Source organism: Rhinoraja longicauda, chromosome 13 (assembly GCF_053455715.1).
Source record: "Rhinoraja longicauda isolate Sanriku21f chromosome 13, sRhiLon1.1, whole genome shotgun sequence".
NCBI classification, from domain to species: Eukaryota; Metazoa; Chordata; class Chondrichthyes; order Rajiformes; family Arhynchobatidae; genus Rhinoraja; species Rhinoraja longicauda.
In genome coordinates, this window is record NC_135965.1 from 39,403,161 (window position 1) to 39,423,691 (window position 20,531).

Consider the following 20,531-nt stretch of genomic DNA (forward strand, 5'->3'; position numbering starts at 1 on the left):
GCTTACATCAGTGACCTCTATATTACAAAACATATGTACACTTCGAAGATGAACAATACACATCCAAATAAAATAAAGTTTTCAAATTTGTAGATCGCAATTCCGTTTCAACATCAATAAAATTATAACTTATTCCTTATCAATGATGTATTGGCAATATTTGACTTTTGTTCAAAAAGGTGCTTAGCTGCAGTGTTTTGAAAATTTACAGATGTTAGGAAAAAAAAGACAATTATTGTATGAATATTGCTAAGCATGCTGCAAAAACTTTTGGTTGGTAATAACACTTCTCATTCTTACCTGCTGCTCCAGCTGAGAGCATGTGTACCAGGCTCGTTTCTGGTTCTAGGACAGCATTCAATTTTTCCTTAGAACTGGAGTAAGCAGCAAAGTAAATAGCTCTACAAGAAGGAGGGAACAAGATCACATTATCAGTAAAAAGTTAGTTTAAGGTGAAACCCATTAACTTAAAGATTCAAATCTAATTAATCTAACCCTGCCCTTTTCGAGAAAGGAAGCCATTGTAGTTTTGTTCCTTTTCTATGTAACTTTACCTTGCAGAAAATACTTTAAAAAATATTTATGAAATACATTTTGCCAGGGTCGTTTGGTAGCATTAGTGTTAAATAAACACTGCAGAAAGAGATACAGAAAATGTCAGATCATTGTTGATTTACAACAAATAAAATATTTAAGGGCATTATCTCCATCCCAACAAGCTAGGCATGTAGATTATAGTAATTTTAGCTGTTACTATAAGATTGGTTATAGTACCATAACCAGCATCCCTACACAAGAACAATGCCAAATCTCGCAACAAACCTCCCGTAGAATATTTTCCTTCACAGGTTTTGCACTCTAGTACATAAAAAGGATTTCCATTAATCCGTCAAAGTGCATGCAACCTATTTCCAAGCCATTTTCTAGGTTGCCAGCCCTGACCGATAAGTGCTACCTCATCATGCAGGCCATGCTAAGGGGACATGCTCAGATGACAGCTGCTCAATAATGGCTACCATAACACCAAGTATTAAAAACACAGAAAGCTGGAAATATTCACATCATCTGCGGAAAGAACAAACAAGTTAATATTTGGCATGCAACACTTTTCTAAACTAATGTGGAATGTTGCCTTTAGCTATGACTGACACAAAAAATAAGTATGTAAACTATCAAAAATTTGAGATAGTTTCACAAATTCAAAAAACAACTCAACATCTTCAGGGGATCTTCTTTCTGTCATCTGCTCAGGTGGAAAATGAACAGTGGACCACATCCAAACCAGCGAAGCCAACTTGAGAACAATATTGTTTCTCCAACTATGCTGCCTGTGTCCTGCCTGTCTCCAGCCATGAATAAAACAAACCTAAACGCCTTTTCATCTGCTTTAAGATCAACACCAAATATTGATTCAGATCACAGGATACATGCAGTATTACTAAGTAAACCACATTGTCTTAGATAAACTGGCCTGGCTCAAAAGCTTTATCAAAGTATACTTTTGACCCAAACGTGACACATTATGGCAGCTCGTCCCATTGGGCCTTGGTCAGACGCCAAAGCCTAACTACCTTCTTTCCAAGGGCGAAAGATCAAAACAGAGTTCGATCGCCTGACCTGAGGCCAGCTGACTGCTAAAGGTTTCAAACAAAAACAGGAGCCTTATTGGCTCAGTACAGCTTATTAATGTATTATTTGGTAGGTTGACCAGAGTTCCACAAAAAAAATTCAACATTTATCAATGCTGATTATTAGGGGTCAACTCTGAACATATTGCACTTTAAGTGAAGAGAAAAGTGCAAAAATTGATCTGCGAAAAAAAAAAATCTCACCAAACATTGCTACGAAAATCTTCCGTCTACAAAGTGCAATGCCAATAGCAGTCTTTATTTTTAAACACACAAAACGGTGTTAAGATGATATTGGTAGTTTTCCTTCTCCAATCAATTTTATTAAAATAAATTACTTCATTAGAAAATTCCACTAACAGCAGGTTGATATGTGCATCTCAGCTTCAGAGGTGTACTTTGGATATTGACAGATGTTTTGCATTCATGCTCGTTAATGAGTTACTTCTGAAGTGAAGGATCTGCGACATTTTAGTCCATGGTAACTAATGCTCTTGTTCAACAAAAAGGCCATACGTGCTACAACTTAACTCACCCACTCATTACAGCTTTTAGTCACAAATGGAAAGTTCAACAGTATCACATACAGCTTGTTAAGTTTTATGATCATTTTGAACACACATCATTAGTCATGTTTGTCTTAAATTTGCAACAGGTTACTTTAATGCTGAATAGGACATTATGGGCAAATAGTACTCAAATTAAACAAATCACGTAATCAGTTGACGCTCAACCCAAAGAGAAAGGAGATAACCCTAATTCTATCAAATTAATGGAAGTCAGCTCCTCTCTCAAACTACAATCTTCATTTGCACTGCGTCAACTGGGGCCTTAAATACGTCAGCCTATTTTGATACATTTATATACAAATGATAATTTGGGTAGATAATATGCCAGTTGTCAGCACAAACCTAGCCAAATCAGCACAAAATAAACACTTTGCAAACTTTAATAGCTTAAAAGTCTTTTTGCTTGAAGTCAGTCAGGGATTCTGGCGGCACAAAAAAAAAGCAAAGTTTTCACTCACTGCGCCTGTTCAATGAAAGATTCAATTATGACAACTTGCTGAGACAATTTTAAAACAGTTTTTACATGGAAATGGTTTATGAATGCTTTTCTTTCAAAACAAATCAATGATTCAAAATTAGGTTCATACAGGCATCAATGTAATGTGCTTGTTTTTGAGCAATATTTCAACTGCAGTGATAAAACTTCAGTTCGCATGTTATCTGGTGCAAGTTGAAAAAAGCTACCTTCCGATTATTAAAATCTGAGAGGTAAAGAAGATTATTGTAGCAAAACCTAAATATGACAAATGATTCTTCCCGATTCCCCAAAGTTAACCCCTACTCCAAAGCTTGCTTGAAATGTAATTCATTTTAAGACCTCTATTATGCATATAATGAACTTAAACCTCAAAATAATTAAAATATGTATTTACAATATTTATAGTTATTGATTTTTTTCTCCTCACTCTTCAATCTCGAATCTGATTTTATTCATCAGCCACTTTAGGTTTAGTTTGCTATTGTTGTTTATCCACCCCACACATTCCCCAATTTACAATCAGACTGACATCTGCAGTACACTTTCAAAATTTGCCTAGGACAAAATATAATGTAATCTTACATGAGAATTACAAAGCTGCGCAATATCCATGTCTGGCGATCCAGTATCACACAAGAAGTCCAGGTGTGACATAGACCATAAGACATTGGAGCAGAATTAGGCATTCAGCCCATCGAGACTACTCCGCCATTCAATAATGGCTGATCCATTTTTCCATCTCACAACATTCTCCCGCCTTCTCCTTGTAAACTTTGACGTCCTTGCTAATTAAGAACCTTTCAATCTCTGCCTTAAAAATACCCAAAGTCTTAGCCTCCTCAATGGCTTCCTGAAGGCCTCTATGAGCACTAAGAGGCAGCTAAGCTGGAGTCACTTATGGACATTCAACAGGCAGGACATTCAACTGTGGCAGGACTTGCAAGACATTATGTCCTACAAGACTAATCTAGGTAGCCGTAGTAACAACGAAACATCACTTCAAGATGACAAAATCAACATTGCATGATTTGAAAGGGAGAAAAATGTTACACCTAAACGAGACCCCACAGCCCCCGATGGCCACGTGATCTCAGTATAAATTCACTAATGGCACCACTTTGATTATCTGAATCAGCGATGGTGACGAGTCAGTGAAGTGTGATAGAACATCACATTGAGTGGTGCCACAACAACGATCACTTGCTGAATATCAACAAGACTAAGGAACTAATTGTTGACTTCCAAAGAGGGAATTTGAGAGACCACGCACCATTTTTTGTATTAATGGGTGGGGAGTGTTAACAGCCTCAAAACCCTGGGTATTGATAAATGCAAACCAGTACCACTACTTAGAAGTCTCACACCACCAGATTCTTTTCTACATCTATCAGATTCATGAACCAACCTGCACAATTCTAATCCCACTGTACACTATGGCCCACATCATGCACTAGTTTAGAGATACAGGGTGGAAGCAGACCAGCGATTCCCGCACACATTAATGCTATCCAACACCCACTAGGGACAATTTTCACATTTACCAAGCCAATTAACCTACCAACCTGTGCGTCTTGAGTGTGGGAGGAAACCGAAGATCTCAGAGAAAACCTACGCAGATCACGGGGAGAACGTACAAATTCCGTACAGACAGCACCCGTAGTCAGGATCAAACCCGGGTCTCTGACGCAGCATTCGCTGTAAGGCAGCAACTCTACCGCTGTGCCACCGTGACTGCCCTACTACAACATATTTTTGTATTTCTTAATTATGATTTTGTACTAATGCTTTGCTTATTTGCAAATTTGTGTAATTTCTGTAAAACTTGTTTTTGTGTGTTTGCCCAAGACTATGCACCTGTGATTATGCTGCAAGCAAGATGACTCACTTTACCTAAACCTCACCACACTTATGCACTTGACAATAAACTTGAAGTCCTAAATTGGTTCAGTTGAGCTACATGTTGAGCTATGTCTGCTACATGGCTATTAAAAAGTGGCTTGGAAAAGCAATTAAATTTGCGACCAGAGTTACATTCGATATGTGGCCAATTTATAAAACAGTGAAATTAAATTTCAACACCACACCACTTTATCCCACACAGAGGGTGGTGGATGTATGGAAGGAGGTAGCATCGCAACGTTTAAGAAACATTGGGACGTGTACATGGATACGAGCTAAATGCGGGCAGTGTAGATGGACGGCATGGGCAAGTTGGACTGAAGGGCCTGTTGCCACACTGTATGACTCAATAACTATTTTTCAATATCAAAGTCTGAAAAATTATAAACTTTTGCCAAAATGTAACAGAAGCATTGCAGAAACTCAGAGAATTTGATGTCATGGGATTTTATGAGAAGGTTCCTGCTTCTCACAATATCTAGTTTAACTGCTTACCTGGACGGTGCAACACCAATCAGATTAGGTCCCAGCCCTCTGAAGAGTGACCGGGGACCTTCCTTTTCCAGAATCATCCTGCAAGAAATAAAGTTACAGTTCAGAAACTATATTGCCAATCTGAAAAATAAATTTATTGATACCCTTCAATTTGGTCAATCTAAACTGAACATAATTACAACACAAAAGATGGCTGTTTGAATGAGCTAAAAATGATCCAAGACCAATCTGTCCATCTTGTTCTTCCCATTGATCTTGTGGAGCCTTGGTTTAAACATTGAATAATGTCCAATCACTTCCAAGAATTGTAAGCATCAAGTTCAACTGTTTATTATTGCCTATGAAGTGTTGATAAATGAACATTCCCTCATATTAGAAACATAGAAAAACAGGTGCAGGAGTAGACCATTCGGCCCTTCGAGCCAGCACCGCCATTCAATATGATCATGGCTGATCATCTAAAATCAGCACCCCGTTCCTGCTTTTTCTCCATATTCTTTGATTCCTTTAGCCCAAAGAGTTAAATCTACCTATTCCAATCAATTGGAATTCCAGCTATTCTAGTCATGAATATTTCCAACTAGTTTGTTTTGGCTTCAATGCCGGCTAAAACCTATGTTAATTACAACCATTGCCTTTAATTATTCACCCAGTCAAAAATAAAGACTAAATGTTAAATACTGCTCAACTTCAACAAATTCATGCCAGTTGCCCTTGATTAAACCATGTCTTTTTAAACCTTCATTACATTTTAAGTTAGGAAGAGGGGGATGTTCAACGAGATCTGGGTGTCCTAGTGCATCAGTCACTGAAAGGAAGCATGCAGGTACAGCAGGCAGTGAAGAAAGCCAATGGAATGTTGGCCTTCGTAACAAGAGGAGTTGAGTATAGGAGCAAAGAGGTCCTTCTACAGTTGTACCGGGCCCTGGTGAGACCGCACCTGGAGTACTGTGTGCAGTTTTGGTCTCCAAATTTGAGGAAGGATATTCTTGCTATTGAGGGCGTGCAGCGTAGGTTCACTAGGTTAATTCCCGGAATGGCGGGACTGTCGTATGTTGAAAGGCTGGAGCAATTAGGCTTGTATACACTGGAATTTAGAAGGATGAGGGGGGATCTTATTGAAATATATAAGATAATTAGGGGATTGGACACATTAGAGGCAGGAAACATGTTCCCAATGTTGGGGGAGTCCAGAACAAGGGGCCACAGTTTAAGAATAAGGGGTAGGCCATTTAGAACGGAGATGAGGAAGAACATTTTCAGTCAGAGAGTGGTGAAGGTGTGGAATTCTCTGCCTCAGAAGGCAGTGGAGGCCAGTTCGTTGGATGCTTTCAAGAGAGAGCTGGATAGAGCTCTTAAGGATAGCGGAGTGAGGGGGTATGGAGAGAAGGCAGGAACGGGGTACTGATTGAGAGTGATCAGCCATGATCGCATTGAATGGCTGTGCTGGCTCGAAGGGCTGAATGGCCTACTCCTGCACCTATTGTCTATTGTAACATTGTATATTATGTGCCCCAGAAGTTTACCTGCAAGGAGTCTATTATTAGATGGTTAATGCTCACATAACAATTTATATTTTGGTAAACTAACCAAATTATTAATCATGAAGTGTAAAGATCAGTATATTCTGGAAAGGAATGGCCATACATAATTTTAAAATCTGATCTAAAACATCCTTCTAAAGCACAATAGGTTTTCCCTCACGAGCCCTTTTCCCCATTTTAAGTGCAAATCAAGACATTTCCACCATTCCTCAGGATGATGACACAAAATCCACTACCAGCTACTTTGGCATTTGCGATCGATGAAAAACTCAAGGTCAATAATACCTGTTGTAATACAAAACAATCAGTAAAAAGTACATGTTAAATAGCAATCAATGAAAATTCAGTTAAACCAACATGCAAAGAACTGGATATTTAGCATGGCTTCAAATAATACCATTAAGCATAAAATTTAACAATAGACTATCAACTGCTGAAAGATTTATGGTCAACAGATGCTCAAGATTCCCACATTGGGCCGAATCAATCGGAAAATCAGACATGTAGTCCTTCTGTTAACTATATAAAGTTGTAAGATAGAACTATTTTAAACACAAAATGCTGGAGTAATTCAAATTTAGGAATTACATGTGTGTTTATTCTCCACAAGGAAAAGCTACCGAGTGTACTGTTTTTTAAAAGTTTAATTTCCTTCATGGTATTCAATTCAATGAAATAGTATTGGCTGAAATTAATAGAAATAGAAATTAATACTAAAGAAAACTCCAGAACTTCAATAGCCACATATAGGAAATTCATTTCTCTGGCAAGTCTCTGTAATATTTTGTAAATTATAGATTGCAACCAGCATGCCAATGTCAAGAGATGACCATTAGTAAGGTGGATGGGTGCCAATCAAATATGCTACTTTGTGCTGATGGACATTGAACTTCAGTATTATTGTTGCTGTACTCATCCAAACAAAAATAACTGTCTCATTTTTAACTTATGCTTTATAGATAGAAAGGTTGGGATCAAGTCTCACCATAAAATACCCAACCTGCAACTTGCTCTTGTAACCCCAGTAGTATGAAGAAACATTTCCTTACAGAAGCCCACCATAGTTCAAGTCAACGCTCATTCAATTAACGCACACTTTACGTATTGTCGTCCATATACATCTTCAAATCTTTATCAAATTCCCTTTTGATAGCTCCAATTGAATCTGCAACTATTCCAGTTTCAAGCACATTTTCCCTTCCACCAGGATATTATCAAATGCTGCTTACAGCACTCCCAATTCAGGAATAATGCCTTAAATTTGCGACAACGATGGCGCAGGGTGGATTGATCTTAGTCTGGTTGTGTTGATATTAGGTGGTCTATCGAGTCAGTTCTAAGCGGACTGGATCATGCTCCATCTGGTCCATTCCTCACTCCACAGTCCACAATACTCACGTAACCACGCTTACAGTTTGTGCCTCATTTTGTGCAACATTTTGCAAGACAAATCATTAAGATTAAACAAATGAGATGACAAACACATTTTTAATCAAGACCCGTCACCTCAATCTTATAAATAGCACCACATTACATATGCCAGTCAAGGCAAGCATAAAGCTAAGCGGCCAAAAGCAAAGTCTATTCGGTCCCTTGGCTTAACACATCTACCTTCTAACATGGATTCAGACCAGAATGTAACATGCGTCGGCATCAATCCTCCAGCTTCTTGTATAACATTTGGAGGGACATAGATAGGGTAGACAGTCAGGACATTTTTCCAAGGATGGAAATTTCTAACTTTAGAGGGCATAGCTATAAAGGTGAGAGGGGGAAATTTAATGGAAATGTGCAGGCAAGTTTTGTTTTATACAGTGAGAGTGGTGGGGGGCCTGGATTACATTGCCAGAGGTAGTGGTGGAGGCAGGTACAATTGTGGTGTTTAAGAGGCTTCTAGACAGGCACATGGAAATGCAAGGAATTCAGGCGTATAGATCATGTTGAGGCAGAAGAGATCAGTTTAACGTGACATTATATTTGGTACAAACATTGTGGGCCGTTAATATGCTGTTCCATGCTCTTTCTGACTTCTGAAAACAAACTTTTCACTATGTCTCTGTACACATGGCAGTAATAAACTAAACAATGGACAATCACACAAATCAGATGTGAAGATCCATGAAGGTTTTCTCACCAGAAGCTCTGCATAAAATGAACACAAGGACCTTTACTTTCCATTTATGATCCAGACATTACTTAACATTTCTTGGCATGTAATTGCTAGCTTGCTTAAAATATATACTTTAATTATAACTATTCCTCTACTCACGAAATTAAATAATTGATGAATCACTTCTCAGATCTAATCATTCTTTCATAGTCAAGCCATGGAAAACATTTCAACAGATGCTAATGCAGAATGTAATTAATTATATAGTCATGCTTGAAAAATTTACACCCCATGATAAAGATAAGAGATCGTTTCAAATATTGTGAAGGAAGTTTCACACAATTTGCTACAAGTAACTATGGAGCAAAACTGAACAAAAAGACATTCAGTTATGAGAATTACTGTACTGTTAAAAACAAGATTTATGGACCAGTAACAAAATTGCAAATCACATATGGACTGCCTGCAAATGAACACCGGCATTGGAAATTGTTCCGGCAAGCTACTTATCGTAGCCCTTCTCATAATTGCAGGCGTATGATCCAATCAACGAAAAAAAATCAGAAACCAAGTATCCAAATCCAATATAGGAAATGTAGATATAAGTGACCCCCACTTTAGAGATACAGTCTTTACAGAACATGAACAGGACCTTTGGCCCACCTAGTCCATGCCAACCAGCAATCACTCTGTACACTTGCACTGTCCTACACACAACGGACAATTCAGAATTTTACCGAAGCCAATTAATCTACAAACCTGTACGTCTTTGAAATGTGGGAGGCAACCAGAGCACCCAGAGAAAACCCACGCGGCCACAGGGAAAACATACAAACTTCATACAGACAGTACCCGTATTCAGGATCGAACCCGGTGGCTGGCGCTGTGAGACTGCAACTATACTACAGCAATACTGTGCCACCCAACGGCTGTTTGAATAACAGAAATTCACCCTTGCAGAATTCACAAATCACTACTCAAAATTGTGAGATCTTGAATAAAATTTGCATTTAGAATTTGTGAAGAAAAGCAAATGGACACAAAATGATTTTTTCAATTCACGTTTCTTGATGCTTGTGCAGCTGACACAGCTGTGTGTCTCCACCACAGGGGAGGAACTGTCCATTTACTCCAAACCCACTAATTCCCACATCCACCTAGTCTACACCTTCTCCCACCGTCTTTTGCAAGGATACCATTTATTTCTCTTACTTTCTCCGTATCTGCTGCATCTGTAGTCAAGGAAGCTTTCTGCTCCAGGAATTTATGTGAAGAAAAGTAAATAAATATGAAGTTCTTTCCCTTAATTTAAGCTTATTGATGTGTGTGCGGATTGAGTGGTTTCTCATTACAGAAAATCATTAACTGTCCCATTTCTATGTAGACAACCCCACCATAATGCCTTTTCTGAATCCCGCACCAAGACAGCCAGATCCCTCTTAAAAGTTCCAATCCCAGCAGTGATCTCATTACAACACATTTACCTGACAAAGACCCATTTTGCCTTCCGTTTCCTGTTCGCCAGTTGATCTTGTATCCACACCGATATATAGCACACTGGCACAGCTGTTAGCACTGTTGCTCAACATTTCTAGCCTGCCAGGTTTGATCTGACCACAGGTGCTGTCAAGTGTTGTGCCAATGAACAGCTGCTCCAGTTTACTCCTACATTCCAACGGCAATGCTAGTAGGTTAAACACTGACCCTATTCATGCAATTGAGGACACAGGCCTTGATTAAAAACAGTGTTTGTCTTTTCATTCATTTAATCTCAATGATTTTAATTTATTTTAAATGATCTTTTAATTTTTTTTAAATGTAAATCTCTTTTTAAACTTTTAAATGGCCCTAGTCATCACAAATATTTAAGAATGGTTTAAAAGGTCTGACAGCCAGAGACTGGCAGAAGGTCATCAGGATATTATGGAATCTGGGCCTTGGCATTTGCTGCCTGAACCACCAGTCATAAACTGCTTTGATTTAAGAATGGGCACAACAGAGAATCCTGCAAAATAAGACACCAAGTGCTGGAATAAATCAGCGAGTAAGGCAGCATCTCTGGAGAACATGAATTGGTGATGTTTTGGGTTGGGACCAGTCTCAAGGGTCCCAATTGGAAATGTCACTTTTCCATGGTCTCCAGTGATGCTGCCTGACCTGCTGAGTTACTCCAGCAGATTGTGTATTGTGTTTGTAAACTTGCTTTGCAGTTCCATTTCTACCGTAAATTATCCCTTTGTGCAGATAAAAAATAAATAAATTGCAAATGTTAGAAATTTGATACAGCACTTTAACAAATGTTTTCAGAAAGAGCACAGTGCACCCTCTGATTTACTATTATCCACAGTATGTAATTATTTCAAGTAGCAATACGCCCACTTAACAATTCAGCAACCTTGCTTAAAGTACTGAAAATCCAGTAGAAATTTTCTTTTCATCACTGGGCAACAAATTCAATGGCAGATGCAACTGGGAAACTATTGATCAGGAGCATGAAAGGTTCAAGACTTCTCAACTTGTACTGACAGAGCTAAACGGCAGCACCTTCACACAGATCCGTTAATATATTCACTCAAGAAGATTTGAGCTCACGAGCTATTCGTTGTATACTTCTCTCAATCATATTTCTTTATATGCATATATCTTCTGGGGAATAATCTTATTCACCCTTAGCCAACATATTTGGACATTTAGTTCCCCAACCCAAAATGTCACCTATCCAGCAGTGTTGTTTTTTTGTGAACCAGCATCTGCAGTTCATCCTGTCTATATCTAAATTGTAGTTGAGTCAGAATCAGTTGCAGCTTTTAACTATAGTAGCCATGATTTGTATTCTAACATGATTTGTATTGATATCAACAGGCTGACAAGTTTATGGTAGTGCTTAGATGGTCACAAAGGCCATTTCCCATTCTCTCCACCCAACCTAGTCAGCATAACCTTCCACTTCCTTTTCCCTTTAAGTGCTTATCTACTTTTGCAAGATCATATTGATAAGACAGCTCAAAGATGCATTGATATTCTCAGATAGAAGTTAAATGATTCACATTAAAATTTACTACACATGCTTGGCTTGAACTTGTAATCTAAAAAGACATTAAGCCTCCTATGCTCAAGTAGGATGTGGTTTCCATTCTGCTTTTTACAAACACTTAATTGGTCACTGCATCTTGTCTGTACTTTCTCCCTTTAACTGCGTGGGTTTCTCCGGGTGCTCTGGTTTCCTCCCACACTCCAAAGACACCCAGATTTGTAGATTAATTGGCTTCGGTAAAAACTGTACATTGTCCCTGGTATGTAGGATGGTGAGACTCGGTTGGCCGAAGAGCCTGTTTCCACACTGTATCACCAAGATTAAAAGTCTCACTCTTTGGTTACAGTTTTTGGCACTTTACCCAAGCAATCACTCGACTTTTCCTTGTTAACGCGAAATATTTTGGGGAAATTTAAATGCAATTTTCCATTTCATCAATTTGTTATTTTATTCCACCACTTCTCTGCCTTGTCCATTACTTAAAATTGCAAGTTCAAGTTTTACATTCTCGAGGCATGATGGGCTCAAATAATTCACTCCATTTCTCACACCATAGACCCACACTGATATACAAATATTTCTAGCGTTTTGTTTTGATTCCCAGTATTTTGTACTTATTTCACAACCCCTTCACCACTCAGTTCTGAACACCAATCTCCTAATTTCCTCCAGCTCCCCTGCCCTACAATCCTCACTCTTATCTACCGCACTCTGTCATCTGCAGCTCACTAGGCTTCTCCATCTACTTCTATCAAAGAGGAGCAAGCAGATCAAAGACCTTTGTGCGCACAGTATCTTGGCTATGGCATGCAAAATAATCTTGCTGCTGGGTCTTTTGCAGCTCCACTTCTATGTGTTTGGACACTATCCAATAGTTTGGACCATCATCTTTATTGTGTCACAACTAAAATACATGTTCAAATGTGATTACACTGCCGATTTGGATTTAATAATCACCTTTGCAACAAGCTCTCTGAAGAAAATAGTTAAAGGTTCATAACTTCATAAGTCAGGAGCAGAAACAAGGTATTCAGCCTATTGAGTCAATCCTGCCATTCAATCATGGCTGATCTATCCCTCTCAACCCCATTCTCCTGTCTTCTCCTCGTATCCTTTGACTCCCTTACTATTCAAGAACCTATTAATCTCCACTTTAAAAATACTCAAAAGGCTTGGTTTCCACAGCTGTCTATGGCAATGAAATTCCCCGATTCACCACCCTCTGGTTAACGAATTCCTCATCTCCTTTCTAAAAGGTACACTGATAAGGTTAAGTGATAAAAGTCGTTTAAAATACATAAAAATACAATTTCAAAACTAATAGATTAGCCATGTGGTGTTATTGGTCTCTTGTATGGTTGGCAATTGGAGGTGTGAAAATAACAATTTGGACAGATTAACACATGTCAGGAGAGGTCATGTCCTGTCTGCAGTAACTGGGGTGCCAGTAGAACACAGTGTCCAGGATCCTGCAGGAAGATGTAGCATGGCCAAGGTACAAGTGAAAAATCTGTTCCAATATTTTAGGCATAATTACCTAAGTAGAAAAGGAACGATTGGATGAAAGAAACAGTAAATGGAACAATAATCAGATTGGATGCCAAGAATGAACGTCTGTCAGCTGATGGGTTTAAGCATATCATATGCATAGCAATCAAGAGAAACAAGCAAACCATATAATTTAGGAATATAATGCCACATGATTCAGGAACTTAAAGGGAGAACAATTGATCGGAAAAATTCAGAAACGGACGCAGGTTTGGGGGATGTCATGTCGATGCACCATAACATTATAGAAGTTTACAGTACTCACAGTCAACAGATAGGAAAAAGGGCACCATAATTACTGTTCTTAGTGAAAGTAAAAAAAGAAACAAGGCATGCTTATCCACTCCTGACTGCCCAGGACTTCTATGCACAGTGGAACGAGCACAGTGGGAGCCACTTGACGGCACAATGGTATGGCTGGTAGAGCTGCTGCCTCACAGCATCAAAGACCAAAGTTCGATCGTGACCTCGGGTGCTCTCTGTGTGGACTTTACACATGCCCCTTGTGACCTTATGGATTTCCTCGGGGTGCCCCGGTTTCCTCCCACATCCCAAAGACGTGCAGGTTCGTAAATTTATTGGCATCTCTAAATTGTCCCGAGTACATAAGGGGTGGGTGAGAAATTGAGAAAAAGTAGAACTAATGATAACGGGTGACCAATAGCCAGTGTAGACTTGGTGGGCCTGTTTTCATGCAGATGAATTTCGGTTGTTGAATTGAATTGAATACTTTGTCACACGTGACAAGTCACAGTGAAATTCTTTGTTTGTAATTCTGGTTTGCAATTCTTTAAATAGCGACTAATAGTCGCTACTTAAGAGCGCTGTGGTTGTGGCGTTATACTTAGGTAAAATGCTGGGTGACATTCAAGACAAGTGTTCGCAATAAAAGGATCAATCACTTGAAAATAGGCATGGGAAAAGGTCAACCACTCACTCAACTTGCAGCTGATAAAAAAAATGGCCAACAGTACAAGCTAAAGGGGTATTCGGGTCAAATTTACATCTTGTGGATATCCAGTACTTACTTTAAGCAATGCAGAGGGCCATGGGAAACACGAGCAACCCGACCCATGCGGGCTCCATTTATTGTGTTGAGATGAACTTCTGGGATATAGAACGTAACGGATGATGACTGTAGTCTAGTTTTCACCACTTCCAGAGGACAGGTTAAAATGGCTCCCACTGTCCCCCCACAGCTGCCAAAACAGAGAAAAAGAATCAATTTAGTGGGGGGAAAAAAAGGACCAACACAGAAATAACCAAGTCTTTGGCAGTGTTTACAGAATGATAATGGGTCAGCGGAAAAAACCTTTATACCAATGAGGCTTGCAAACCAGGAAGTCCCTAGTCCATCCCTGGATTTTGACAATTTGGCGTCCTTGCACATCAAAATAAATCCATGTAAATATTATACAAATATACAGCAATACCCACATTACCCAAACAGGCAGCCAGTGTGTTGTTGCTGGACAAGTAGCAGAAAGATACAAATGGAATCATTTATTGTCCAAGCAAAAGCCGTGAATATGCCGAAGAACAATTTCATTCTTTGTTCAGTACAGTGGCTCGAGTAATGACTTTCAAAGGTTATTTGAAATCTTCTTAAGCTGTCCTTCAGGACCAGGAAATGGGGTGGCACAGTGGCATAGCAGTAGAGTTGCCACCTTATAGTACCAGAGACCCGGGTTCGATACTGATTACAGGTGCTGTCTGTACAGAGTTTGCACGTTCTCCCTGTGACCGCGTGGGTTTTCTCAGAGTGCTCCGGTTTCCTTCCAGACTCCTAAGACATACAGGTTTGTAGATTAATTGGTTTCAGTAAAATCGTAAATTGTCCCTAGTGTGTAGGATGGTGCTAGTGTACCACTGATCACTGGTCGGTGCAGACTTGGTGGACCAAAGGGCCTGTTTCCACACTGTCCAAAGTCTAATTGAATAATTGAAGAAGGGTCTTGACCCAAAACGTCACCCATTCCTTCTCTCCAGAGATGCTGCCTGTCCCACTGAGTTACTCCACCTTTGTGTCTAACCTGTTTCCATTCATGCGTTGTAGCTTCTGAGATAGTTAGAGGGCAATGTGGAACTTTACACTCTTCCAGAGATGGGGCAAGAAATGGCTGACATGGTAGCTGGATTGGGAGATAACATGGCTCTATCCCCACTCCATTGTTTACGCGCATTTACTATTCCCACCCTAATCTGTGTGTTCCCAATACATGACCTTGAGATTATCTGCACAACTCCAAATACTCCTCCACTTTGAGCACACAAGGCCCAGAGATTCCCAGGAACAGGTGAGAATGTTGCGTTTCTTGAAGGACACTGAGCACATCCTTGAATCATTTTTGACTGCCTGGTAATCTTTTTCCAGGAATAGAAGCAAGCTTGGAATTGAATGTGTTTTAGAACATAAATTAGGAGCAGCTGTAGGCGGAGGGAGGTCCGATGTCAGACACGTTACATTGGCCACGCCATGCTGTTTACAAACAAATGTAACTAGAGCTTCAGCATTGGCAATGTTGACGTGGGCGAGGACTATCTTGTGCCATCTCAAAAACAAAATGTCCCATACAGACAATTTGCAATATTCATTTGAAAGGCAGTGGTCAATATGCTCGAGTTATTCATTTCAACAGAAACTCCAATGCTTTCTCATTTATGTACAGATTTGTACTTTGTTTTCAAAAATAATTTCAAATGTGCTCTGTTTTTGGTATCAGATTTTGGTACGGTTAGCTGTAGCCAGGTGTTAAAATTCCTTGGTGGTGAGGTTCTTTCATTCGATTATCACTATTTGTTATGTGGAGTGAACCCATTTTGCCACTGATTAGCCAAAAGATTGTATAGGCTTTGTCGCATGAAGGCATGGGCTGCTTTATTAGTTTTTAAATTGTGAATGGAATTGAACTTAATAGAATCTAACTAACCTCAAAAGGACAAGAGCATTATAAATGCATTGGAACAACTTGGCTGGGAGTTTCAGTTTCAGTCTGGTTTACTGTCACATGTACCGAGCGAGGTACAGTGAAAAGCTTTTGTGCATGGAGCTGGTTTGGGGGCTAATGTCTTCAGTAACAAGGTTACTGTGTCCGAGGGCTCGCTTGTATTAGTTGGTGATCAAGCCTCCAAGTAATTTCTTAATTGATAGAGAGAATTGAACTGGCTACATGCTGATTATTGTGATGGTAGGAAACTGAAGGGAACACAGAGATAATCATCTAATCAGCACTAGCGGCTGGTGCTGGCTCGAAGGGCCAAATGGCCTACTCCTGCACCTATTGTCTAAGACTGTTGAGAATATTTCAGCCATTTCTTTAGCATTCATCTAGTGGCTACTGCCAGCATTAAGGATAGAATATTTGAAGACTCCCGCTCCTAATTTTAACTGTTCACCACTATTTATACCAAACTTCAATCTGATCCAATGGTTATAGAATTGCTTAGATATTTAATATTACGCAGTATCTTCACTAGGTTAGCAGCTCAGTGGCTCTACCAGACGCCATTTCTTGCCCATGTTTGAACGCGCCATTCTGCTAAATAGTATAAGAAAATAACTGCAGATACTGGTACAAATCGAAGGTATTTATTCACAAAATGCTGGAGTAACTGTTCACTTCCTGACCTGCTGAGTTACTCCAGCATTTTGTGAATAAATACCTTCGATTTTGCTAGATAGTAACAGTTGAATAATGGATACGCATCTCATGGATGCCCACTTTGAGGTGAAAGTTCTATGCCAGCCCTTCCCATTTACTTCATTTGTAAATGCACACAAGGGCCATTCTTTGGAAAGTGACCAAATTTGAAAAAAAAAAATTTATTTAATCTTTTTTAGTTGTATATTCATAAAGAGCATTGTCCAAAGGTACATGAATAATATATTTTTTTTTAATTAGGACCCCATTCATGCTCACCTGCATAAATTTACATTGGTGTATATTGCAATGAAAATAACATGTATTTTCCCTTTAATAGACAACTGTAAAATTGAATCTAATATCTTCCTTTCTGTATTTTAATATTATGATATGCTTGTCCACGCCCATTTTTAAATATTTCACTTAAAAATAGCTTTCATTCAATTATAATGAAATAATTAACAAAGAAGTTAAATTAACTTTAAATGTCTCACACGTGGCCGAAAAACATGAAGAGTTTTTGCCATCTGAAAACCACAGCTTTGATAACATTCATTTTATGTCAAAAGCTAGCTTTATTATCATATCATATCATATCATCATATCATCATCATATCATATATCTACAGCCGGAAACAGGCCTTTTCGGCCCTCCAAGTCCGTGCCGCCCAGTGATCCCCGTACATTAACACTATCCTACACCCACTAGGGACAATTTTTTACATTTACCCAGCCAATTAACCTACATACCTGTACGTCTTTGGAGTGTGGGAGGAAACCGAAGATCTCGGAGAAAACCCACGCAGGTCACAGGGAGAACGTACAAACTCCTTGCAGTGCAGCACCCGTAGTCAGGATCGAACCTGTGTCTCCGGCGCTGCATTCGCTGTAAAGCAGCAACTCCACCGCTGCGCTACCGTGCCGCCTAGTCCACTCAGTTATTGCAGGAATGTGATCTTAGAAACAATGGAGTAATTGTATGTTCTGCCAGTGTCTTGCACTTGGCCCACACATGGTTCACACACATAACCAAAATACCACACAAAGTAAACTATGACCTGGTCATGTGTCTGCTGGACAACTGGATGCACCTGTACAAACTCTTCACTTCTGCTATACATTTCTGAACTGTTTTGAGTTATACTGTGCAGTAAATAACTTTTGTTAGATACTACTCTACAAAAATATTCTATCAACTCCATGGGTACTAATTATTTCATTAGACAGAACATACTTTTCACTTATGTTAATCTTATTCAACAACAGATGGTTAATACAAGTCAAACACAATACAAGGGCATCTTGACATTATTCTATCTCACCTTTTAGGCGGCTCACGCCACCATCCCCTCTCCAAGCTAATCATAAGCCCCCCCCCCCCCCCCATTTACAGTAGCATTTCTATGCCACTAGCGGTAGGGGGCACGGGTGATCTACTGTAACTTCTCACAGAAGGGAAAACAAGCTTCGTTATCTCTGAAAAAGGGTCTCGACCCGAAACGGAGGTAGCAGTCTTTGTGTAAAGTTGGGAAACTGTTTTTACCGGACTATGTGATCACTATGTTTACCATCTTATTGCATCTGCCAAAAACAGAATGGAAGAGGAGGTCAGGTAGATTCACTTGCAACCTGCCGCAGACCGGGGCCTGCCAGCTATGACCTTCAGGACTCAGCTTGTTGGATGTTGCAGATCCCGCACCCACTAGGGACAATTTTTACATTTACCCAGCCAATTAACCTACATACCTGTACGTCTTTGGAGTGTGGGAGGAAACCGAAGATCTCGGAGAAAACCCACGCAGGTCACGAGGAGAACGTACAAACTCCTTACAGTGCAGTACCCGTAGTCAGGATCGAACCCGAGTCTCCGGCGCTGCATTCGCTGTAAAGCAGCAACTCTACCGCTGCGCTACCGTGCCGCCTATGCGGTTAATAATCCACAACACAAAGTAAAAGATAAATGGACTTTATGTCCAAGGTCTGAAGAAGGGTCTCGACCCAAAACGTCACCCATTCCTTCTCTCCTGAGATGCTGACTGAACTGCTGAGTTACTCCAGCATTTAAAAAAAAATTATGTACAAACAAATGTACTTAGCCCAGCATGTTCCCTCGAGGCTATTGGAAACATTATTACTGCTTTGACAGCTCTCCGCGTAGTTAAGCTTCAAGAATGAAAAATGCAATTTACCGACGATGACTGTATACACACACACACACACACACACACACTAAAACTCTCATCTTGTTTGTATTTATATTTGTTGGTTTGATCCCGAAATACAGCCAAAATGGTACATGATAGCGCAATTATTTTAGGCCCTCCTTACTCACCATGGTCCTGGGGTGTGCATTAGCAAAGTTTCCTTCAAATTGGTGTTATATTTTTACAGTTATTGACATTTTAAAGTTTTAAAAATCACTTTTCCATTTACCATGGTCGTCAGCCGCGTTCAACGTTGTAATGGGATGCCCCGGTGACGGGAGTGGTAGCCAATGAGTGGGGGGCTGCTGAGCCGTCGAGCTGCCGCTATTGCTGTGTCAGGTTGTTGGGCCCGCAGGAGAGATGTAAAAATCACTTTTAAAACTTTAATACTTATGTAAGATGGCCGCCATATCCACGCATGAACAGTTGGGGTAGGGTTGCCGCAACCGCGCATACGCAGTTGGGAGAGGCTTGCCGCTTGGAGGGGGGATACGCCCGAGTGACGGCCAATGGGGGGGGGGTGAGGAGAGCTTGCATGCTGCTGGCCACAGGAGAGGTTTGCACGGAGGGTTGCCTGCCCCGCAGGAGAGATTTGGACCCAACAGGTCCACGCCCGTCTAGTGATCAAATAAAATTAGGTGCACGAACATGCCAAACAAATTGAATAAGTAAAAGTGAGCACATGACTCATCAGCACCAGAAACAAGTTAAAAGCTATTAGTCCAATTTAGGGAATTTAAAGAGATCAGAAAGACATGTCACAAGATTAAAATAGCAACATTAAAATCATTTTATTGATGGGGGGGGGGGGGGGGGGAGTGGTTTCTCAGATCAAAGACTTGTAGAGGTGATTCAGAAGAGACTATCAGGCAATTTTCAACAAGATCAAGACAATAAAATGCAGGAGGATTTGCTTATTTGCAGGCAAATGAATGGAGCCATTTAGTCGTAAGGAGGAAAGTTCAACATTAAAAAAATATAAACAAAATATCAGATAAATGGGACATAACTGAAGCACATATTTGCAGGCATCAAGGTCACGAACAGCTCTCAAAATTAGCAACTCTAGGTGGTTAATTCCAACTGACCTTCCAGCAAAGTATTTAAATTTAAAAAACTGGAATTATGCCCGGTTCTTCTTGAGAGAAACAAACACATAGTACTGACACTTGGAACACAGCGGGACTTTAAGAGCTGCGTCAAATACATGTATCTGAAATCCTTCCAAACCATGGGGTTGAGAAATAAGAATGAAGATCTCCAAAATAAAGAATATCAGTGTCAGCAGACAACCGACAGGTCACTATTCAGGGTCCTTTTAGGTTTCTATAATCTGCTGAGCTTACATGGTTGGGTGTACAGTGCGTTCCATGAAAAG

General features: G+C 39.9%; 1 protein-coding gene across 2 annotated transcripts in view; it reads right to left on the minus strand.

The window, feature by feature from the left end:
• Window positions 1–20,531, minus strand: part of LOC144599658 (solute carrier family 25 member 36-like) — a 56,452-nt gene that overhangs the window by 21,708 nt on the left and 14,213 nt on the right. For both annotated transcript variants that reach the window (XM_078410824.1, XM_078410823.1), the window contains exons 2-4: window positions 14,334–14,504; window positions 5,070–5,147; window positions 301–401 (exon numbers count right to left, since the gene is read on the minus strand). In XM_078410824.1, the coding sequence (XP_078266950.1) occupies window positions 301–401; window positions 5,070–5,147; window positions 14,334–14,504 (350 nt within the window). The remainder of the gene's footprint in view (window positions 1–300; window positions 402–5,069; window positions 5,148–14,333; window positions 14,505–20,531) is intronic.